Consider the following 25076-nt stretch of genomic DNA (forward strand, 5'->3'; position numbering starts at 1 on the left):
ATACCCTGGCTCCTCTCTCCTCCTGCCCCCCAGTCTGCTGCTGGTGCCCCTCATTGGTCAAACCCAAGTGGAAGCCTGAAAACTCAGGAGTCTTGTTGGTGCAGTTCAGGAGGACCAGCTCCCAGGGCACAGAGCAGAGCAGGGAGAGAGGGGAGGGATCCATTTACAGGAGCAAATGGAGAAGAGTCAGCACAGTGTCTTAGAGATTGTTCCACATAAGTACCGATAGATCTGCTTTTTAAAAATCAGTTGCTTAGACAGTCTTCCGTTGTATGACTGGATGATAACTTATTTAACCAGTTCCCTATTGAGAGACATTCAGGTTATTTCACATCCTTTCCATTACAAACAGGGCTGCAGTGAGTATCAATTTCGTGTTGAAATTCCCAGTCCTCGTCCCCTCTACTCGGATCCAATTTACCTCTGAGCTTCATTCCTCATTCATTTTTTACGTGAGGCCTTCTCTCGTATAAGACTGAGTTATCAGTAAATTCCCCCCAAACATTTTCTCTATGTCCTTTCTCATGGCAACTTCCTGGGGGACACTGAGGTGTTAATGGAAAGAGTAGTCTCTAGAGCAATCGTGTGTGAACTTGAATCATGAGTCTTCTACGTCCTGGCTGTGTGGGCTTGGCCAAGTCATTTAATGTATTTGAACCTCAGTTCCGTCACCTATAAAATGGAGTCAATAGTTGCTGCCCTGCGGGGGATGCTGTAAGGGCTAAAGAAAATTAATGGAGGGGGAATGGCCCATTAGCAGTAGCTCAATAAAGAGAAGCTATTATTATCTACCATATTATTTACTCATCATCACCTTGACACCCATACATAGTAGGGACTCCACAAATCTCCATATTGCACTGACCTGAATTAGCAAAGAGATTCATCAGACCCCAGGAAATCTCCCCCGGCCTTGGGGCTACAAAAACAGTGTTAATAATGGTGCTGCCCACTCCTTTACACTCAGCCTCACATCCCCAAATTAGAACCGATGGGGTTCAGAGCAGCCTTTCCATAGGCTGGGGCAGGAGGCCAGCTGAAAACATCATGTGATGCTCATAAAGGCCTGTGGTACCCCAGTGAGGTAGAGGAGCTGCCAACATTCTCTGTGTCCCCAAGGTCACTTCCAGGGCAGTAGCCAATGAGAACTCAGTACACGGGAGGTACAACGATCGTGGAATGGAGTCAGGGCTGCCGTTTTCTGAGGTCCCCCAATGTTTCAGGCACTCACACACACCCTCTTGTTTAATTCTTTCGACTCCGTGGGGTCTATCGATGGAGAATGGGAACTGAGCAAGGTCAGAGCATCTGGCCAGACTCAGCCAGCTCACACAGTGCCTGAGCTCAGGTAGGAACCAACACACGTCAGCCACGGCACCGTGATCTTTCCACTTGCCAAGGAGATCATAATTAGTGTCCTGCTGGCAATGGTCTTGGAATATCCTTGACTATTTGACAACGGATAAGTGACCAGCTGGCCCCCAGACTGGCACCACTGGCCAGGGTCTCCAAGGCACTGTTGCTAAGCCTGTGGCCCCAAGTCCTCTTGCCTATTCCAGTAGATGGAGTCACCCCTGGCCCCAGACACTATTGCCTGTGACACATACCTACCTTATATCTGGCCGTGGGCACTTATGCCCCAAGCCTGCCCCAGAAGAAAGCTCTGAAGCCAAGCAGCTGGTACAGGAAAAGGAACACTGGAATCGGATGTCATGGACCAGCAAGTCCTGACTCCCCAACTTGCCAATTGTGTGATGTGGGACTTTGCCACCTCTCACCTCTCAGCCAGCACTTTTCCTGCGTGTGAAATGAAGGTGATCAAAGTGGCTTTACCATCCTCAATAACATGGCAGCAAAACAAAACAGAAGGAAAGCAAAAGAGAAAATGTATTTGAAAAGTACTAAATTTCTAAGTGATGGAAGAGTCCTAGGATGCAGAGAGAGATTGATCCAAGGGCTTTGGTTGTCATACCCCAAGGAGCTGCCAATTCCTTTTTTCATCATTATGAGTGTAAAAGTTGAATTGATTCTCAGCTTGAATAGTAACTCATCATTATGAGTGTAAAAGTTGAATTGAGTCTCAGCTTGAATAGTAACTCTGTAGGGGAGAAAAGGAGCAAAAATTAAAGAAGTTGGCTACCATTTATTCACCTCCAGCTATAGACCAGTCCTTGACATATAGTACATCATTTACTTCTTACAACTCTCTGTATTATTGTAAACCAGAGGCCCTGAGAGGCCCAGCAACTTGCCCAAGGTCACAAAGAATGGGGTTGACCTGATTCAGACACAGGTCTGTTAGACCACAAGGCTGCACTCTTCCCATCATGTGGTGTGGATGGAAACTGCATCCTGATGCCTCGTTTTTTGTCTCTGATGGTGGCTGTCCCGGAGGAAGAGGAGGCTGAGCTCAATGTCTAAGGCTGGGATGGGATCCAAAGAAAGGGGCCCAGATGGGTGACTTGGAGGGAAGTTTGGGTGGAGCTGGGGGTCCTTGGAGTCAGGTGGTCCTGGTCACCAGCAGGTCCAGCAATGGGATTGATCCTGGCTGAGGCATATGGCTTATCTGTGATTTAGGAGAGGAATGAGGACAGGGGAGCATAAGGAACCGGAAACCGTCTCTGGAGCTGAGCCACCCCCGTTATCTGGTGTCAGGGATGCAGGTTCCTTGTCTCCTGGAGTCTCTAGCTTGGGTTTAAGAGAGAAAGAGACAAGAACTGGAGACAGTGAGCGTGGACCACTCTTTGAGGAGTTTTACTATAAAGTGGAACAGAGAGAATGATGTGATAAATGGAGGAAGACGTAGGATCAGGAGAATTGTTTGTATTTTGTCTTAAGATGGGAGGTACAACAGCATGTTAATGAGATGTTCCAGCAGAGAGGGGAAAATGGATAGTCAGGAGCAAGGGGTGAAACTCGCTGAAGCAATATCCTCAAGCAGGTTGGAGTGGGTGGGGAACTAGTAGGTAATTGGAGGAATCTATTTCAGATAGGAGTGGGGAGAATCCATCTGTAGAAACAGGACGGAAGGCAGAGTGTGTGGGCGCAGATGCAGGTAAGTCCGTCCACGTGGAAGGAACATGTGGAGGGTCTTTTCGGATTTCCTCTGCTTTTTTGGTGGAAGAGGAAGCAAGGTCATCAGCTGAGAAACAGGACAAGGGGATTAAAAGAGAGAGAAGATATAGAAATAGTCCCCTAGGAGACCAGGAGATTGAACAAACCAGGAAACTCTAGAATGGTTGCTAGGGGGCCCTAAAGTCTGCTGGAGATGAGTGGTCATGAACTTCAAGTGAGACCAGTCAACATAATTCTGTGTTTTTCCCAGCCAAGATGAGTTTTGTACGCATGTGCAAGGTAGGCTGAGATCTAACCAGGGCTGGGTTTTTGTCAGACACATAGAATGAAGGGGGTGGGTCACTGGATCAAGGAGTTGAGGGTGTATGAATGTTTAAAATGATGGACCTTGGAATTCAAACTGGATAAGTAGAAATAGACAGACATGAGGAGGGTGACAGATGGTAGAACTAGATACCATCTTGGCTTACAGGCTTGGTCAGGCTAAAGAACTGTTGGAAGGGTAAGTGGTAGGAGCCAGTATCTCTAGAGTTTCCCCCATTTCACTAGGACTTAATGAAAAGTACTTTGCAACTTTCCAAATCCAAACTGAAATAGCACTCCCTGTATCTTCCACCACTTGACCCTGGTCCTGTGCATCATGTTAAAGCGTAACATAGTGGAAAGCAGTTCTCACACTTTCTCTGAGCTTTCTCTTGTCTAGGCTAAGTGTCCCCAGTCCCTTTGGCCATTTCTCAAGGATATGGGCTTCAATCTCCTCATTATCCTATTGCTGTTCCTTGAATTTGACTTCTTCTGCCAAGAGCTGATGACCTGGGCTGCACTGGGGAGATTCTTCACCCCTGGAGAAGCTCAAAACAGTGAAGCCGGTGTCTGCAGTGGGGTTCCCAGGGGGCGCTGGAGTTCTGCTCTCAGAAACGGCATGGTGCTGGCCCCCCTTGTTCTGCTGCATGTCATGCCTGGGAAAAATATGGAAACACAATGATTAAAATCCCTGTCTCTGAACCTGAGTGAGTCAGCTTTGTGAATTATCTGTAAATAAGGTTTCTATCCTCACTGGGATACTGTCATGCTGGGGGTTATTTTGGGAAGGAATATATTAATATGATGAACTTGCTTAGAGGGTGTGCAGCCCAATTTGCAAATGTTTCAAATCAGACTTGAATGTGATTTTAACATCCCCTGCATAGCACAAAATACATCATCACATCTAGTGCAGGGGCTCAGACCAAAGCCCTGGGAGGCATCATTGGCTCCTCTCTTTCTCTCCACCTCTATCCAATTCATCAGTATTTGGGGTTCTGAACCCCAATTTCCAACATGTGTGGCGGGAAGGGAGTTCCCACACACCATCAAGCAATTCTCCAGACACCAGCTGGGTGTCCTATAATTCAACTCCATTCTGACACCATCTACCTAGAGATGGCATCAGATTACAAGACTGAGGGCTCAGTCCTACAAGACTGTCCCCTCCCCCAGTTCAGACGCCAGTCACAAGCCCAGGTTGTCACCTGTGTTTCTGACCAACTGGCTATAGGTTAGAGGTTCCAACGACCACCTGCCTTGGGTTTCAGGTTAAGGGTTTAGTCTCACAAGACTGCCCCCGCCCCAACTTCAGATGCTAATTGCAAGTCCAGGTTGTCAGCTATGCTTCTGACCCAATGGCTATAAGTCAGAGGTTCCAATGACCCCCCTCTTCCAGTTTGATTAATTTGCTAGAGCAGCTCACAGAACCCAGAGAAACATTTTCCTTAGTAGATCACTGGTTTATTATGGAAGGATATAATTCAGGAACATCCAGATGGAAAAGATGGGTAGGGCAAGGTATGGGGAAAGGGCACGGAGCTTCCATGCTCTCTCTGAGTGCACCACTCTCTCCAAATCTATACGTGTTCATCAACCTGGAAGCTCTTCAAACCCTGTCCTTTTGTGTTTTTATGGAAGCTTTATTACATAGGCACAGTTGCTCAGGTCATTGGCCATTGGTGATTGAACTCAATCTCCAGCCCCTCTCCTGTCTCTGGAGGTTGGGGATGGCATTGAAAGTCTCAATCTTCTGATCACATGGTTGGCTCCACTGGCAACAGTCCCCCACCCTTAGCTCCTTCCCAAAAGTCACTTCATTGACATAAACCCAGTTGTGGTGGAAAGGGGCTTGTTATGAATAACAGGACATCTATTTCATCTTTATGGCTCTGAAGCAATTTCAGGAACTGAGTACAAGTGACTAAATATTATAACAAAAGATGCCCTCATTGCTCTCATCACTTGGGAATTTCCACGGGTTTCAGGAAGTGTGAGCTGGAAACCAGGGACAAAGACTGTGTATATTTTTGTTATTATAAATCACAATCAACAAATTCCACCAGCTCAGTCTTCAAAACACACCAAGATCTGGCACTCCCTCCGCCGCTACTGGCTCACTCCCTCCACTGCTACCATCCCGGTGCAAATTCCTATTAGCACTTGCCTGATCTATTGCAATATTCCCAGTTGGTCTCCCTGCTCCCACACTTACCCCTACAGCCCAGGGTTGACACAGAAGGCTAAGTGGTCAGGCCATGACACTTCTCTCCTTAGAATCTTCTAGTGCTTGCCTATCTCACTCAGGGTAGAAACCCAAGCTCTCTTGGTGGCATACAAACCCCTTATGAGCTCTCTACCACTCCCCTCCACCTTCACCTTCTACTGCTTGCTCTCTGGTTCTTCAATGCTTCCAGCCATGCTGGCCTCACTGATGTTCCTGAAATAGCCCACGTCTGGCTCTTCTCTGCCAGGATTGCTGTACCCCAGTGTCCATATGGCTCACGTCTGCCCTTTCTTCAAATCACACACTGCACTGTCTTTAAGTCTGTGGTCAGGTGTTACCTTCTTGGGGAAGCCCTCCCTGGCCACTCTGTGTAAAAGTACACTCCCTTCCCTGCTTCCATTTTCTGTACAGCATTTATCACCATCTGATATGCTACATATGTTTTATTTTTACTTGTGCAGGGACTTGGCCGTGTTCGTGGCCGTGTGCCAGAGCCTAGAATGATGCTCAGCACCCAATCCACCCTCACACATGTGCTGAGTGAATGAATGTCAGTTGAATGAATAAATGATTGTTGAAAGACGAATGGCTGTGAATAAATATGGCAGCCACCATTGTGAGTGGCCTTAGTATCCTGGTTCCTGGAATGCCAAATCTCCCATTTAATAGCATGTGACCTTGGCCAAGTACTTAACTTCTAGATCTGTTTCTTCATGTGAGAAATGGGGTAACAAGATTACTTGACTTCTAGGGTCTTCAGTGAGTATAAAACACTTAAAACAGTGCCTGGCACATCATAAGAACTCTGTGAATGTTAGCTATCACCATGGGCTTATTTTATTTCTTTTTAAATTAATTGAAGCTCTAAATATGTTCCAGGTGCCATCCTAAGCACTTTACATAAATCATTCTCGTAGAAGCCTAACAAGATAGACATTATTATATCCATTTTACAGAGGGGTAAATCAAGGCTGAGAGAGAGTAAGAAACCTGCCCAAAGTTGTTCAATTAGTATGTGGCTGGGCTGTCCAAGCAGGAACATTATTGGACGTGGATTCGGGCGAACAGCAGCTCTCCAGCCCATAGACTGCTAAAGTGAGATTCAGGGCAGATCAGAGCTGGGCCACGTGGGGTAAGTTGGGCTCCATTCATTCCCTTCATTTATGCAGCAAATATATCTGGGACACCTGCATATGCCGGGATCTGGTGTAGTTGCTGGGGATACAGTGGCAAGACAAAGTCGCTGACCCCATAGCACTTACATTCTAGTAGGGGAAGATGCACAACTAGCATAAAGCAAATAAATACAGAGGATAATTTTCTACAGTGTTGGGACTGTGAAGAAAATAGAACAGGGTGAGAGGATGGAGGGGGATGAACTCTGCATTTGGGGGAAGCAGCCATGTCAAAGAGTGTCAGGAGGTTGCATTTGAGTTGAGACTTTAGTGAGATAAGACTCATGCAATGAATAGAGGGGCACCAAGGATGAGGGCCATGAGTTAGGAAGCAGCCTGGCACACCTGAGGGACCATGGGAAGGCTCATGAGCGTGAAGGTGAGAGTATGAGATGATGTGGCAAAAGCCATCTCATGCAGGGCTTTACAGGCCCTGGTGAAGAGTTTATTCTAAGTGCAGTGGGAAGCCACTAGCAGGTTTTAAGTAAGAAAAAGTATGTCAGTGTGTGCTATGAGAGGATAACTTTGGCTGCTCTGTGGACCATGAACTTCAGCAGGGCAAGAATGTGTGTGAGCCTATTGCAGTTTTATGAGTGTAGTATGATGGTGGTCTGGACCACTGCCATATTGTGGGCCTGTAAATGGGAGAAGTGGTTTGATTTGGGATATATCTTGGAAGTAGTATAGATAGGACTCAGTGATGGATTGTATATGGGTCATGAAGAAAATAAAAGATGTAAGTAGTATTCCCAGGTATTTGCCTAAGCCACTAGGAAGGTAGTGGCTTTTTTTATGAAAAAGTATGGGAAGAGGGATTTGGCATGCATTTTGGGGCAGGGAGGGATTTAGTAGTGGGAATTCAAGAATTCTATTTTAAATATGCTTGGTTTGAGATACCTACTAAATATGCTAGTGGAAGTGTCCAGGAGGCAGTTGGGTATGTAAGTCTAGAGTTGAGAGGAGAGTCTGCATCCAGAGATACAGTTGGGAATTGTCATTGGTTAGAGGGATGAACTGGATGGGATCACCCAGGGAGGGAGTGTAGAGAGAGGTGAGACTAGGAGAGAGATGAGCCGGAGCTCTGGGCACCCCAAGTTTCAAGGCTCAGGGAGGTGAGGACAAACCAGCCTAGAGACTGAGAAGGTGAGGCTGGTAGGGAGAAAAATGGAAGAGGGTGCAATCCCAGATGTCCAGAGAAGACTGTGTTTCAAGAAAGAGGGTGTGGTCAACCACATCACATGCTGCTGAGAGGTTGTACCAGGGGAAGGCAGAGAATTGGCAGTTGTTTGTCAAGGTAGAGGTTGTTGATGACCTTCACAAAGGCAATCTCCATAGAGTGGTAGAAATGATCTAATCAGAGTGGGGGTGAGGAAAGACTAGAAGATGAGCAGACAACATTCATGCAGGAGTTTCACTCTAAAAGGGAGCCAAGACAAGGAGCAGAGGGATGAGGACCAAGAGAGACAATATTTAGATGTGTTTATATGGGAATGATTGAGTAGAGAGGGAACAAATCCTTTACTGGGGTAGGGATGCACAATGACACTGATAGACCTTACATCACTGGGGCAGTTTCATCCAATGCAGGTAGGTGGGTGAATTTGGTGGTGGGGGATGAAGTAGTCCTTACCTCCTCCTCTGTGAACTGATGATTTCGTTAACACTGATAACTACAAGTGTTAAAGATGAAATGAGATGAAATAATTTACATAAAAGCCATGCTCTTTCTTAGTACTATATTAAAGGTATCACACTGAGTCTGCACCAAGGATTAAAATTCTCTAGAGGTGGACCCAAGAATCTCATATTTGTATGTGCTCTTGGTAAATCTGATGCACAACCAGACTGGAGAACCACTAAATAATGCTAGCATTATTTTTATGGATATCATTAATATCATCCTAGTATCAAATGTCCAGTTTAACTGAAGTAGGGCAGTGGACAAAGTGTCTGAGGATAGGAATTAAGGTATGATTCCTAATCAAGCCCTTTATTTCTCATTGTCTACGGATTATAGAACATATTGTTTTGTCCAACATCCAAGAACCCTCCAAATCTGGCCACAGCATCCCCCTCCTGCCTCTCCTCCCTCAACAATCTCTTCACAAACTTACCTTACACTAGCCTCTACAGCAACAGGGGTTTGTCCTGTGTGGCCTCAAGGCGGGAACTGAGACCCAGAGGTGGAGCTACAGGGAGAATATTTGGGCATGTTGTGAGAAATCTTTTTTTTTTTTTTTTTACGGACAAGCTGCTACCACCCATGAGATGGAAGGTCCAAAAGGGAGAAGCAGCATTCCTGGGTTTAAAAGCCAGGGCCATACTTTAGTGAGCAGGTTGCTGGGACTACAGAGAGAAGGCTAGGGCAGAGGAGGAGACACAGAGCTGCTGGAATGGAGCACAGAGAGGGGGAAATACCCAGCTTCTCCCCTTCCGCGCCCTCTAGACGGACATCAGGCCTCTCATTGGCCAATCCTCCCAGGAAGCCAGAAGCAAGGGAGCCTGGGAAAGGTAGTTCCCCCTGAAACAGAGCCGGGCAGAGAAAGAAGGGAGCCGAGCGCAAACAGGCAAATGGTAGGCACAGTTCTGAGTTATACAATCTCATATTTCCTATATCTTTACTTATAGAAGTCACAGATGGTCACTAATTGAGTTGTGTGATTTATTTGCCGTCTGTGTTCCTCACTAGGCTCTAAAGCCCATGATGCGGAGGACGGGGATGACTCCCATATTCCTGAGGTAGACCCGGTGTCTAGCACTCACTAAATACATGATGAGTGGAACCCCAGTGAAAGCTTCTGTGAGGAGGGTCCAGGACTTCCTGCCTCTCCCTCCAGCCATTGCCCCGCTTTCCTCTCAAGGCTGACACAGTAGTTCCTCAGTGGACTGAGGGGAAGGGCCCTGAACATGGAGCAGTGCCATGGGGTGCAGGGTATTCGCATCCTGCTTTGAGCTTTCACCAATAACAGAAATTAGTGCCTTCAGACTTATCTTTCTTGAATCCTGAGGCTGTGACCTTCGGCATCAGAATAAGGGAGGTTACTCTAGATTGGAATTTTTGTTTTAAGTCTCTGCTAAATCACATTTTTTTGCCATCATAAGGTCCAGTTAAATTAATCTTTTGAAAGACTAATTTGAAATCATATTTATTTTTAAAAAATTAATACATTCATGTGACTTAACTTTCAAAAGGACCAATTAAATATAAAGTCGAAAGTTTCGTTTTTGTTTCTGTCTTCTGTCTCCTCCTTGGAGACAATCAGTGTTACCAGGTTTTTGTGTATCTTTTCCAAGATTTGTGCCTATCCCTACACACACACACACAAACACACACTTTATCACATAAGTTGTTGCATATTCTACATAAAGTTCTGTATCTTATTCTTTGCACTTAACAATACATCTTTGAGATTTTTCCATATCAGAATATAGAAGGCTACCTCTATTTTAATGTCTGCATAATATGCCATTTTATATATGTATCATAATTTATTTAAATAACCCCTTATTAATGGACACTTGGGTTGTTTCAGTCATTTGCTGTTATAGAAGAAGTTGCAATGAGCAGCCTTTATACCATCCTAATTGAGCTGCAAAATTCACTAAGTTTGGGGTTCTTCAAGAAGTGTAGGAAAGGGAAAAAAATTTAATGAACAGCTTGAGATAAATCAAAAATAGTAGAAAGAACTTTGGCCCGGAAGTTAAGAGGGCTAACTCCTACAAGTAATAACGAAGTTCCCTTTCAAGCCCTAGCTTCTTACAATTTCTAAAACAGTTTAATACTGTTAGATCATTGAGTCTTTAGGGAAAAAGTATCCTGTGAGAGGCTGTTTCCCCAGCTACTTGATTCATTAGTTGTATGACCTAAAACAAGTCACTAATTTATCTGTGTCCTAGTTAACTCATCTACAGAGCAAAGATAAGAATAGTACCTACTTCATAGGGTCCTTTTGAGCAGTAAATGAGCTACTCATGTAAAATGCTTAGAATGGGGTCTGTCATATAGCAAAAGTTCAATTAGTGTGAGCTATTAAGGTCATTTTGCAGGTGAGGCAAGGAAAGCACAGAGCAATGAAGTACGAAGTCCCCTAGGTCATAAAAGAGAGAGCTGGTGCAGGAACCCAGGTCCCCAGGCCTCCAAACAAGTTATGCTTCTCAACCATGAGATCTTAGGAATATGTTATATATTCATATAAAACAGTGGTAGTGGTCCTAACAAGGAGCAATGAATAGTAAGTCTTGCCAAAGGAATTTGGCTGACCTCGTTTGAGGGGATTAGCTCAGCCTCATGCTTCATGCTATGGTTCATCAAATTGAAGGTGCCATTAGGTATAAGAAGCATTGTTACATGAACTGCAGAGGAAGGAAGGGAGGGAGGGAGGAAGGAAGGAAGGAAGGAAGGAAGAAAGAAAGAAAAAGAAAGAAAGAAAGGAAGAAAGAAAGAAAGAAAGAAAGAAAGGAAGGAAGGAAGGAAAGAAGAACGAGAGAGAGAGGGAGGGAGGGAGGAAGGAAGGAGGGAGGTCTCCTAGGACTGAAGTCATAGGATGCTGTAGGTGTGCTGATTAACAAGCTATTGCTCCCAGCTCCAAAAGTACCCTCCTGTGCTCTGCTCTGTGATGCAGGGGCTGAGACCTGCATACCTCACCTGCCCTTTGCCACAGGGGCACTAGAAGAGGAGGGACAAGGGACTTGCTCCCTTTAGTTTGCCTGAATTGCCTGCCAGCCCCAGCAGTGACCTTAACCAGTTCCCTGTGTTAATTCACTCTGTGAAACTAACTAGCGTAGTTTTCATTTCCCTGCCTGACATCTGACTCATGGATTGTAAGACGCATTTTGACTTTGTAATGTTAAATGAAGGTCTTAGAACCGATGAGATAAAATATTGCAACAGGGAGATTCATAGAATATCAGGGCTCACAGTGCCTTCGGAGGTGACCTAATCAACCATGGTAATGAACCCAGAGGAAGGAAGTGCCTTGCTCAGGGTCATATGGCCAAAGTTGGCAATGGGGGTGGGGGGGACCTGGATCCTGTTCCAGGGATACACAGGCCAGTGGCAGCCTCATCAAACCCCTCCTTTTCTTCCAGGAAATACACTTTGCTGGTCAACAATGGGTTTGCAATTTCCGCCACGTTGCTGATGGCCTGTTCTCTCCAAGCAGGAGCCTTTGAAATGCTTATCATGGGACGCTTCATCATGGGCGTGGATGGAGGTGAGCCTTCACCATGGCAGGAGAGGGGGCAGTAACACATTCCTGTGGAGGGTTTCAAAATGTGAGGGGTACTTATGGCTGTCACATGCATCCCTACTGATATTGAATTGGCAGAGACCGAGAGCACAAGAACCCTGCATAAAGTGGGGCAGTCCCATGAGGGACCACCCACCCACAATGCTCCTCTAATGGAGAAGCACTGACTGGGATGGACCCAAACCAGCTCCAAAGACCTGGATGGTCTTCGGCACATCACGCATTCTATTTGTCATCTTCACCATAAAATTCATATTCCAAGTTGTCGGTGGTTTCCAGGGAGTTTTTATAAGGATTATGTTTCCTGTCCGGGCCTCTGACTCATTCATTCTTTTTTGTTTTTTTTTTAACGCTTTTTTTTTGATGTGGACCATTTTTAAAGTCTTTATTGAATTTGTTACAATATTGCTTCTGTTTTACGTTTTGGTTTTTCGGCCTCAAGGCATGGGATTTTAGCTCCCCTACCAGGGATCGAACCCGCACCCCTGCATTGAAAGGCGAAGTCTTAACCACTGGACCACCAGGGAAGTCCCTCATTCATTCTTTCATGTGTTCACCAAGCAGCATTTACAGAGCACATGCTGTGCCTTGCGGTCTACACTGTGGACACAGTGGTGAACAGGAGCCCCCAGTCCCTACACCTGGAGCTTATGTTCTGGTGGGTGGAGAGATATGTAATTAGATATATGAGGTAGATAATGGTAAGCCCTAGGAGGAAAAGAAGCAGCACAGGAAGATAGCAAGGGCTCTTTTTTTTTTTTTAATTAATTTATTTATTTATATTTATTTTTGGGTGTGTTGGGTCTTTGTTTCTGTGCAAGGGCTTTCCCTAGTTGCGGCAAGTGGGGGCCACTCTTCATCGCGGTGCGCGGGCCTCTCACTATCGCGGCCTCTCTTGTTGAGGAGCACAGGCTCCAGACGCGCAGGCTCAGTAGTTGTGGCTCATGGGCCCATTTGCTCTGCGGCATGTGGGATCTTCCCAGACCAGGGCTTGAACCCGTGTTCCCTGCATTGGCAGGCAGATTCTCAACCACTGCGCCACCAGGGAAGCCCAGCAAGGGCTATTTTAAATAGGACTCAGGGAAGGCTGCTTGGAGGAGGAAACAAATGAGCAGAGACCAGAATGAACCAAGGGCAAGAAACAAATGAATATTGTGGGAACTGTGTACCTGGCGGAGAGAAGAGGACAGTGACCCTGAAGCAGAAGCATGCTTGGCAAGTTCAAGGAAGAGTCAGGAGGCCAGTGTGGTAGAGCTCGGTGAGCCAGGGGGAGAGTGGATGCAGATGAGTTGAAGAGGGGCCAGTCAGATCCCACAGGACCTTGTAGGTCACAGTGAGGACTGCGGATTTGTGCTGAGTGTGATGGGAAGCCGGGGGAGGGTTGAGAGGAATGTGACAAGAGTTGGTTTATGATTGAATAAGATTCCTCCTACTTCTGTGTAGAGAGAAGGTAGGGGGAGGGCAGGAGTCGGGTGGGAAGGCCATCCGTCCAGGGGTGATAGCTATGAGTAGGACAGGATGGCAGTGGTGGAAGTGGCGAGACATGGCCTGATTCTGGCCATGGCCTGTGAGAGTAGGAGACTCAAAATATATTGTCAAAACCAACAAGCCAACCCTGCTTTCTTTCTAAATACACAAATCCGTAGAGTGTTACTTTCAGGCCTTTGTGGAAAGATCACAAGCTTTAGGATTAGAAACCCCTGGGATTGGATCCCAGCTCTGCTATTTGCCAATTACTGACTTTTGATAAGTTACTGAATGGTTCTGAGCCTCAGTTTCCTCATCTGTAAAATGGAGATAACAATAGCTACCTTGGAGGGCTGTTAAAAGGCTGACATGAAGACGTGTGTGTGTGTGTGTGTGTGTGTGTGTGTGTGTGTGTGTGTATACATACACTGCCTAATGCTGCTGGAACCCTGTATGAAGTCGTTAAGGGCTAGTTCCCTTCCCTTGTCCATCTTTTATAAGCTGAGGGCACCAGGCGTTATGAGTGACGGGAACGACAAGGGAGAGCATGAGAGTAAGAGGCCGTATAGGAGGTCAGGGAGGAAGAGACTTCATTTATTTTCATTGCTTTGCTGGCAGGAAATAATTCAGGATTTTGTAATACCTCAAACTCTCACTATTCAAGTAGAAGGGAGAAGCCTGTAGAAAGAACATTAACTGGAGGGAATACTGACTGGTGTTCATGTAGAATTTTCTAATTGACTAATCCTGTTCCTGAACTTCATCACCTTTGATCTCCCACTAATGCTGAAAGGCTGTTATATATATTTTTTCAACGGCCATGGTTTATTCACCACGATGGACCAAACGCTGGGCATAGAACAATCCTCGATAAGTTTGAAAAGATTGAAATCTTTTATTGAAATCATATAAGTATATTCTCTGACCACAGTATAATTAAATTAGAAATCACAAACAATATCTAAGAACCCCCCCTAAATTTGGAAAATAATAAAAACACACCTCTAAGTGTTACATGAGTCAAAGAGGAAGTTACAAGGGAAATTAAAAATATTTTACTCTCTAGAGCCTGGGAGCCACAGCTGCTGAGCCCCCGTGCCACAACTCTTGAAGCCCGATCACCTAGAGCCCCTGCTCTGCAACAAGAGAGGCCACCACAGTGAGAAGCCCATGCGCCGCAATGGGGAGGGGCCCCCGCTCGCCCCAGCTAGAGAGAGCCCACATGCAGTGGCGAGGACCCAACGCAGCCAAAAATAAAAATAAAAAAATAATAAAAAAATAACAAAAAAAAAAATTTAACAGAATGATAATGAAAATATAGCATATCAAAATTTGTTGGATGCAGTTAGAGGAAAAGCTATGAATTTTAATGCTTATATTAGAAAAGAACAGGATTTGGTAAACTACCTCCCTTGGGACAAATTTGGCCTGTAGACAGTTTTTTATGGCCTGTGAGCCAGAGAGTAGCATGCTAAGTGAATTAAGTCAGACAGAGAAAGACAAATACTGTATTTTTTCACTTATATGTGGAATCTAGAAAAAAAAAATCAAAGGAACAAACATAGCAAAACAGAAATAGACTCATAGATATAGAGAAAAATGGGTGGCTGCCAAAGGGGAAGGGGGTGGGGCACTGAGCAAAATAGGTGACAGAGATTGAGGTACCAACTTCCAGTTATAAAATAAATAAGTCATGGGATGGAATGTACAGCGTAGAGGGTATAGTCAATGCTATTGCAATAACTTTGTATAATGACAGATCATAAATAGACTTGGTGATCATTTTGTAATGTATAAAAATATTGAATCACTATATTGTACACCTGAAGCTAATATAATATTATAAGCCAACTGTACTTCAGTGAAACACTGTTTTGTTGTCATTTTACATATGAGGGCCCTGAGGCTCAGAAACGTGAGACAGTAAAGTGGTTAAGGGTGAGGGCTATGGATTAAGCCGGCCTGGATTCTGACACTTACCAAGGTTAACTTCATCAGTTAGGTTTTGCTGCATTAAAAAACAAAACCAAAACATAATGGCTTAAGGCAATAATTCTTTTGCTGAGCTTACAGTTCTGAGGGTTGGTGGGGCAATTCTAATCTGGGCCAGCCCTGCTGGTCTCTGCTGGGCTCTCTCTCCCATGGCTGAGGTTGGCTGCAGGCCAGTCAGCGGCTGAATGACCTTGGATGTTCTCAGGCTCATGTTTGGTTGCCAGCAGGTGGGCTGGTCTTGGGATCCCAAGGGCTGGCTCAACTCTGTTCCACGTGGTCTCTCACCCCCAGATGGGGTGACCCAGCCTCTTCCATGGGGTTTTCGGGGTTCCAATGAGCAGCAAGAGGAACAAGTCCCAGTGTGCAAGCGCTTATCAAGTCTGCTTGGACACATCTGCCAGAGTCCCACTGGCCAAGGTGAGTCCCATGACGGGATGCAGAGTCAGGGTCAGAGGCATCTAACCACCCAAGGATGTGGACTCAGGGAGCATGGACAAAGTGGAGGCCACACAGCAGCAGTCTGCCTCCCTGTCTTAGCCCCTTTCTCTAATCTGGTGAAGGGGAATACTCCTAAGCCTCCCTTGTTAGGGAATGTAAAACTTAATGGTATGCTGTGTGTGCAAAACAAGTACATTCCAGGCCCTCATTACCTTCCCCCAACACCAATAATGGTATCATTGCCATTACTGTTGTTGTCATTTTTATTCTTAGTTAATACGATGCAGATCCAGGATTTGGACCGATGGTCGGGTTTCGAAGACCCTGCCTGCTCAGGAGAAAGGGTGGCAAGATGGGAGCATCTAAAAGTCCTTTTCTAACAGAGGCCACTGAAGTCTCTCTTTCTGGCAGTTTTGTATTTTACCCATTTAGTCTCTTTCCTGCTGCTTTGCTTGTCTAGCTATTCTGGGGGAGGTGACACTTACTAGTTACACATAACTGGTTGCTCTCTGAATTTCCTTAATTAAAAATAAGCTGAGTATCTTTTCCGACCACAATGCTATGAAACTAGATATCAGTTACAGGAAAAAAAACTGTAAAAAATACAAACACATGGAGGCTAAACAATATGCTACTAAATAACCAAGAGATCACTGAAGAAATCAAAGAGGAAATCAAAATATACCTAGAAACAAATGACGATGAAAACACCATGGCCCAAAACCTATGGGAGGCAGCAAAAGCAGTTCCAAGAGGGAAGTTTACAGCAATACAATCCTACCTCAAGAAATAAGAAAAATCTCAGGTAAACAACCTAACCTTACACCTAAAGCAATTAGAGAAAGAAGAAAAAAAAACCCCAAAGTTAGCAGAAGGAAAGAAATCATAAAGATCAGATCAGAAATAAATGAAAAAGAAATGAAGGAAATGATAGCAAAGATCAATAAAACTAAAAGCTGGTTCCTTGAGAAGATAAACAAAATTGATAAATCATTAGCCAGACTCATTAAGAAAAAAAGGAAGAAGACTCAAATCAACAGAATTAGAAATGAAAAAGGAGTAGTAACAACTAACAATGCAGAAATACAAAGGATCATGAGAGATTACTACAAGCAACTATATGCCAATAAAATGGACAACCTCGAAGAAATGGACAAATTCTTAGAAAAACACAACGTTCTGAGACTGAAGCAGGAAAAAATAGAAAATATAAACAGACCAATAGCAAGCACTGAAAGTGAAACTGTGATTAAAAATCTTCCAACAAACAAAAGCCCAGGACCAGAGGGCTTCACAGGCGAATTCTATCAAACATTTAGAGAAGAGCTAAAACACCTATCCTTCTCAAACTCTTCCAAAATATAGCAGAGGGAAGAACACTCGCAAACTCATTCTACGAGGCCACCATCACCCTGATACTAAAACCAGACAAAGATGTTACAAAAAAAGAAAACTACAGGCCAATACACTGATGAACATAGATGCAAAAATCCTCAACAAAATACTAGCAAACAGAGGCCAGCAGCACATTAAAAGGATCATACACCATGATCAAGTGGGGTTTATCCCAGGAATGCAAGAATTATTTAAAATATGCAAATCAATCAAGATGACACACCATATTAACAAACTGAAGGAGAAAAACCATATGATCATCTCAATAGATGCAGAAAAAGCTTTCAACAAAATTCAGCACCGATTTATGATAAAAACTCTCCAGAAAGTAGGCATAGAGGAAACTTACCTCAACATAATAAAGGCCATATATGACAATCCCAGAGCCAACATCCTTCTCAATGGTGAAAAACTGAAACCATTTCCTCTAAGATCAGGGACAAGACAAGGTTGCCTACTCTCACCAGTATTATTCAACATAGTTTTGGAAGTTTTAGCCACAGCAATCAGAGAAGAAAAAGAAATAAAAGGAATCCAAATTGGAAAAGAAGAAATAAAACTGTCACTGTTTTCAGATCACTATATGATACTATACGTAGAGAATCCTAAAGATGCTACCAGAAAACTACTAGAGCTAATCAATGAATTTGGTAAAGTAGCAGGATACAAAATTAATGCACAGAAATCTCTTGCATTCCTATACATTAATGACAAAAAATCTGAAAGAGAAATTAAAGAAACACTTCCATTTACCATTGCAATGAAAAGAATAAAATACCTAGGAGTAAACCTACCTAAGGAGACAAAAGACCTGTATGCAGAAAACTATAAGTCACTGATGAAAGAAATTAAACATGATGCAAACAGATGGAGAGATATACCATGTTCTTGGATTGGAAGAATCAACACTGTGAAAATGACTATCCTACCCAAAGCAATCTACAGATTCAATGCAATCCCTGTCAAACTACCAATGGCATTTATCACAGAACTAGAACAAAAAATTTCACAATTTGTATGGAAACACAAAAGACCCCGAATAGCCAAAGCAATCTTGAGAAAGAAAAATGGAGCTGGAGGAATCAGGCTCCCTGACTTCAGACTATACTACAAAGCAACAGTAATCAAGACAGTATGGTACTGGCACAAAAACAGAAATATAGATCAATGGAACAGGATAGAAAGCCCAGAGATAAACCCACACACGTATGGTCACCTTATTTTTGATAAAAGAGGCAAGAATATACAGTGGAGAAAAGACAGCCTCTTCAGTAAGTGATGCTGGGAAAACTGGACAGCTACATGTAAAAGAATGAAATTAGAGCACTCCCTAACACCATACACAAAAATAAACTCAAAATGGATTAAAGACCTAAATGTAAGGCCAGACACTATCAAACTCTTAGAGGAAAACCTAGGCACAACACTCTATGACATAAATCACAGCAAGATCCTTTTTGACCCACTTCCTAGAGAAATGGAAATAAAAACAAAAATAAACAAATGGGACCTAATGAAACCTAAAAGCTTTTGCACAGTAAAGGAAACCACAAACAAGACAAAAAGACAACCCTCAGAATGGGAGAAAATATTTGCAAATGAAGCAACTGACAAAGGATTAATCTCCAAAATTTGTAAGCAGCTCATGCAGCTCAATATCAAAAAACCAAACAACCCAATCCAAAAATGGGCAGAAGACCTAAATAGACATTTCTCCAAAGAAGATACACAGATTGCCAACAAACACATGAAAGGATGCTCAACATCACTAATCATTAGAGAAATGCAAATCAAAACTACAATGAGGTTAAAAAAAAAAAAAACTACAATGAGGTATCACCTCACACCAGTCAGAATGGCCATCATCAAAAAATCTACAAACAGTAAATGCTGGAGAGGGTGTGGAGAAAAGGGAACCCTCTTGCACTGTTGGTGGGAATGTAAACTGATACAGCCACTATGGAGAACAGTATGTAGGTTCCTCAAAAAATTAAAAATAGAACTACCATATGACCCAGCAATCCCACTACTAGGCATACACCCTGAGAAAACCATAATTCAAAAAGAGTCATGTACCACAATGCTCATTGTAGCACTGTTTACAATAGCCAGGACATGGAAGCAACCTAAGTGTCCATCAACAGATGAATGGATAAAGAAGATGTGGCACATATATACAATGGAATATTACTCAGCCATAAAAAGAAACGAAATTGAGTTATTTGTAGTGAGGTGGATGGACCTAGAATCTGTCATACAAAGTCAAGTAAGTCAGAAAGAGAAAAACAAATACCATATGCTAACACATATATATGGAATCTAAAAAAAAAAGAGTTCTGAAGAACCTAGGGTTAGGACAGGAATAAAGACGCAGATGTAGAGAATGGATTTGAGGACACAGGGATGGGGAAGGGTAGGCTGAGACTGAGAGAGGGGCATTGACATATATACACTACCAAATGTAAAATAGATAGCTAGTGGGAAGCAGCAGCATAGCACAGGCAGATCAGCTCGGTGCTTTGTGACCACCTAGAGGGGTGGGATAGGGAGGGTGGGATGGAGGGTGACGCAAGAGGGAGGGGATATGGATATATATGTATATGTATAGCTGATTCACTTTGTTATACAGCAGCAACTAACACAGCAATGTAAAGCAATTATACCTCAATAAAGATGTTAAAAAAAATAAGCTGGATACAAAAAGAGATGCCATTTTTACAAAACCGCATATTCAAGACAAACGTCTTTTAGACCCTTTGTCCTTTGAGCTTTTCAAAAAATACAGAAAAAAAAGTAAAGTCAACAGGTGGGGAAAAAATGCACTCCTGATTTCTGGAATGTGACCTCTTGGATTTGAGCCATGACGTGGAAGCTTTGTGTCATCTATTCTCACCAAACCCTCTCAAAGCAGAGAGATGAATGTGAGGGCATTTAAGGTGAGGCAATTGGTCAGAAGAAAGAAAATTGCTGGTTGTGAGGCGAATTGCTGCCCTGCTTGAAATAAATAATTTAAAACCAAATGAGAAACCCGGAGGATTTTCAGGTGGCTGTGCTGCTCAAACCAGGTTCTCGGGGGGAATATCTGGAACCATCACAGAAAACATCGGACACCTGCCTGAAGTGTCCTATTTCTAAAAGGCTTGGAGCAAAAATAAACACACTATTTTTACATTGAAACACACATGATAAGCATGGCGTTGGAGGGCAAATCCTTGCTGATTGTGAAGTCAAGATAAAAGAATGCAGAGGTGTTTTGTGTTTGTGGATGATTGTGTTGGACAGGTTCCTGCCACAGCGTTCCCAGAGCTGCCCACACTCCCAGGGGTGCAAGCCCACATCTCTGCATTAGCACCTCTGCAGTGGACAAGCCCACGTCTGCTGCATTAAGAACTCTCCAGGGACAAGTTCACATCTGCTGCATTAAGTGCTCTCTAGTGGACAAGTTCAGGCAGCAGCGTTTAGAGAATCACATGGCATGGACATGAAATCAGGGTCAAGGGCTTGACTTCAAGTTCTGGCTCTACCACTGACTTGCCAGGTGACCTTGGGGCCATCAGTTCCCCTCTCTGGGCCTCAGTGATGTAATCTAGAAAATAAGGAAAATGAACTCTGGTAGCTGAGGTTTCCACGAGCTCTAAAAATCTGCTCTGGCTCCTTTTCGTTCTCCCCTTAGAGCTACTACCATGAATGTCCTCTTTAGGCTTCCAGACCTCACATGCCACATATAGCTCTATCATCTACTAATTAAACCACACCACAGTATAGGAGACTGAGAAATAAAGGCATAGGGCCGAAACACTGGCCCTCCTGGCTGGTGGGGTCAGCCCATGTATATCACGTGTGGACTTACCCAGCTACCTCTGCCACAAGCTCCCAGCAATGGTGTGCACCACTCTGACAAGCAAATGGTTTATTATTTATCATTATTCTCCCTACTGCTCCCAAAGGTGTTCACATCCTATTCCCTGGAACCCGTGAATATGTTAGCTTACATGGCAAAAGGGACTTTGCAGATGTGATTAAATTCAGGACCTTGAGATGAATAGGTTATTCTGGATTCTCCAGGCAGGTCCAGTGTCATCACAGGAGTCCTTGTAAGCAAAAGAGGGAGGAGGGGAGCCAGAGTCAGAGAAAGGAGGCGAGATGATGAAAGCAGAGACTGGAGCAATGCAGTTGCTGGCACTGAGGATGGAAGGGGCCATGAGCCAAGGAGTGTAGGTGTCCCTAGAAGGTGGAAAAGGCAAGAAAACAGACTATTCCCTGGAGCCTCCAGAAAGACCACAGCCCTGCCAACATGTTGATTTTAGCCCATTTTGGATCCATGAGTCCCATTTTGGACTCATGCCCCACAGAACTGTCTGAAAATAAATTTAAGTCACTAAGTTCATGGCAATTTGCTATGGCAGCCATAGGAAACTAACAAAAACACTAATAATATTATTAATTTATTATTATGATTTGAGTCAGATTTTAACATGACAAAGAGAGGGTAAGGTGCTCAGAAGAAATGGATTCTAGTCCTAACCTGTCTACTTACTAGCCCGGTGGCCTGAGAAAAGCCTCTTTCGCACTCTGAACTTCTGTCCCCTCATATATAAAGTAGAGATAATGATATCTACCTAACAATATTCAGGTACTAAACAGTTGTGTGTGTTTATGCGTGTCTTTGTCTGTGTGTGTGTCTGTGTTTGTGTGTGTCTGTGTGTTTGTGTGTCTGTGTGTGTGTGTCTCTATGTATGTCTGTCTCTGTGTGTCTCTGTGTCCGTGTGTGTGTGTTTCCCTTCAACAGCACAACTCTCTTGGACTCAGAGCTCTACCTGCCTTTGCATGTGAGGAGATGGAGCCTCAGGGGGTACCTTGCCAAGGTCTCACAGTTCAGATGTGTCTGGGCCAAGGTGGGAGCCAGGTGTGCCTGACTCCACACTTTTCCTAAATTGCTCGGCTTAGAGGAACCAGAGGGATAATGTGGGTCAGGACTTTTCTCTTTCCGTTTTTCCTGTGCAATGATTACTCATTACTTACATTTAAATGGACTCATTTTTTAAAAAGTTAAATCAATAGATTTGAGAAGCAAATAAAACACATCCTGGCCTGTAAGGCAGGCCCTAAATGGTCTCCCCGCCGTTCCCTCTCTGAACCACCACCGTGTGGCCTCAGGGACCACCCCATGTGAAACTGCAACTCTCCCCACCCCGGGCATCCCTGTCCTCCCTCCCCGCTTGATGTTTCCCTAGAGCTCTTATCACCATCTAGCAGGCAGCACACTCTCCATGCTTATGTTCACCCTCCCTGCAGTACCTCCCTCCCCAAAATGCAGCTACACGACAGCAAGGCTTTTTTACCTGTTTCGTTCATTGCCATTGCCTTGGCTTCTAACAATGACGACCTCTCAGTATACACTCAGTAAATATTTGTTGAATGGAGAACAAATGGAAAATGAGGATCCTTTGCCATAAAGAAATGGTTTTATATGTGTATATATATATATATATATATACACACACACACACATATATATATATATATATATAGAGAGAGAGAGAGAGAGAGAGAGAGAGAGAGAGAGAAGGGAGGAAGACAGAGTTCTGCTTTTAGAATAAAATGGTTAGAAAAAGCATCTGTTTAAAGGTATCAGACAGCTACTGAGGCAGGGAGGAGTTATAGGACCACAATCTGGGAAAGGAGTGAAACCCAGAGAGGTAAGCCCTGCATTTGGGGCAACTTTTCCTCTAGAGGTATCTGCCAATTTGAGAATGATGGCTGAGAATCTGAGATGCTTAGTAGACCTTTCAACAGATTCATGGGGCTGAGGAGGAGGAACAGAGTTGAACTTCTGCCAAGTAGGAAGGTCACTAGTCACCACAGGGCTACACCATAGGAGCAAGAATGAATCATAAATAGATCAGATCTTCAAATCACTTCAATCACCAACTGATTTGTGGTACGCTGGGATTACTAATGCCTCTAGCCTCTCACCCTGCCAGATGCATACATCCAGAACCTCAAATTATTTTTACAGTTTTCATATACACTCTGATATTCAATCAAAAGTAGCCAAACATACAAGGAGAAAACCAAGAGAAATAACATAAAAAATAAACTGATAGTGATTCTGAAAATAACAGTATTAGACACAGCCATTAAAACAATTATGCTTAATATGTTCAGATAATCAAGAGATAACGTCAAGAATTTTGGCAAAGAAATGGAAGCTATGTTTTGACTTACCAAATCGAAATTCTGGGACTAAAAAATGCAAAAACTGAAAAATGCAAGAACTTAATGAATGGTTTTACCAGCAGATAGCATGCAACCAAAGCAAGAATCAGGGAACTAAAGCATCAAAGATCAGAAGAAAGCATCCAGGTTGAAGCATGAGAACACAGAAAAGAGGGTAAGAAATGTCTGGGAAATTGTAAAAATGTCTAACATACATTAATTGGAGAATCAGAAAGAGAGGAGACAGAGGATGGAGAAAAAGCAATTTTTGGAAGATAATGGCCAACATTTTTTTTTTTCTGATGAAAAGCCACAAGTCCAAGAAGCACTATGGATCCCTAGTAGGATAAAAACAAAGAAAACCACACGTTTGCACAGCTTAGTAAAACTTCTGACAACCAAGGGCAAACAGAAAGTTATTCTAAAAAACAATCAGGATAAAAAGATATGTTACCTTCAAATAAGTAAGAATAGAATGGAAAGCTGGCTTTTCAACAAAAACAATGGAAGACAAAAAAACAGCAAAATCATATTTTCAAAGAGCTGAAAGAAAATATTCTTCTAGAATTCTCCAACCACTGAAAATATCTTTCAAAAATAAAGGTGAAATGAAAACACCTTTTCAGTCAAACAAAAGCTAATAAAATTTATCACTAGCACACTTGCACAAAAGAAACTAATTATGGAAATATAAGTAGAAAATCCTCATATGTTTGGAAATTAAGATGTAAGTGATGTGTACTTCTAAGTAACCAGGGGACAAAAAAGAAATCACAATGGAAATTTTAAAGTAGTTTGAATTAAATGATTATGAAAATACCACATAAGGCATATCAAATTTTGTCAGATACAGCTAAAGCCATGTTTAGAGTAAAATTTATAACCTCAAATGCATATAGTCTAAAACATGAAAGGCTGAAGATCAATGATCGAATATTCCATCTCAAAGAAGTTAGAAAAAGAATTTTCATTAGAGAACATCAGCAAAGACAAGTGAGTTCTAGAAAAGATTCATAAAATTGATAAACCCCTTGCAAGACTGTTTATAAAAAGAGAGAAAAGGAATTGATAACTAATGCTATTGGGTTGGCCAAAAAGTTCGTTTGTGTTTTTCCGTAAGATCAGAATGGATAGATCCTGAAGCATTAAAAACATAAGAATATATCATGAACATGTTTATGCAATATATTTGAAAACTTTAGATAAATGTACAAATGCCAAGAAAGAAAAAACTTACCAATACTGACTTAAGAAAAAATAGAATTTCTGAATAGTCCTATTCCATTAAATAAGTTGAACATGTAATTTAAAACCTTTTAGCAAAGGAAGTGCAAGGCCCATATGGCTTCTTTAAGAAAGAATAACACTAACACCATACAATCATTTCCAGAGGGGACACTCCCCAACTCGTTTTATAAAATGAATGTATCCTTGATCGTATATCCTAATAGGAACTTTACAAGAAAGGAAACTTACAGGCCAATATCATTACAAAACAATGATTTTGCAGTCATATATGCATGCATTTTCAGTTTT

The 25076-nt window shown here is 43.1% G+C and overlaps 1 protein-coding gene across 4 annotated transcripts in view; it reads left to right on the forward strand.

Moving 5' to 3' along the window:
* The window catches only part of SLC2A9 (solute carrier family 2 member 9), a 233560-nt gene that overhangs the window by 28777 nt on the left and 179707 nt on the right, over positions 1-25076 (forward strand). For all 4 annotated transcript variants that reach the window (XM_059924186.1, XM_059924182.1, XM_059924183.1 and 1 more), the window contains one exon: positions 11869-11993. In XM_059924186.1, the coding sequence (XP_059780169.1) occupies positions 11869-11993 (125 nt within the window). The remainder of the gene's footprint in view (positions 1-11868; positions 11994-25076) is intronic.

The sequence above is a fragment of the Balaenoptera ricei genome, chromosome 5 (assembly GCF_028023285.1).
Source record: "Balaenoptera ricei isolate mBalRic1 chromosome 5, mBalRic1.hap2, whole genome shotgun sequence".
NCBI lineage: Eukaryota > Metazoa > Chordata > Mammalia > Artiodactyla > Balaenopteridae > Balaenoptera > Balaenoptera ricei.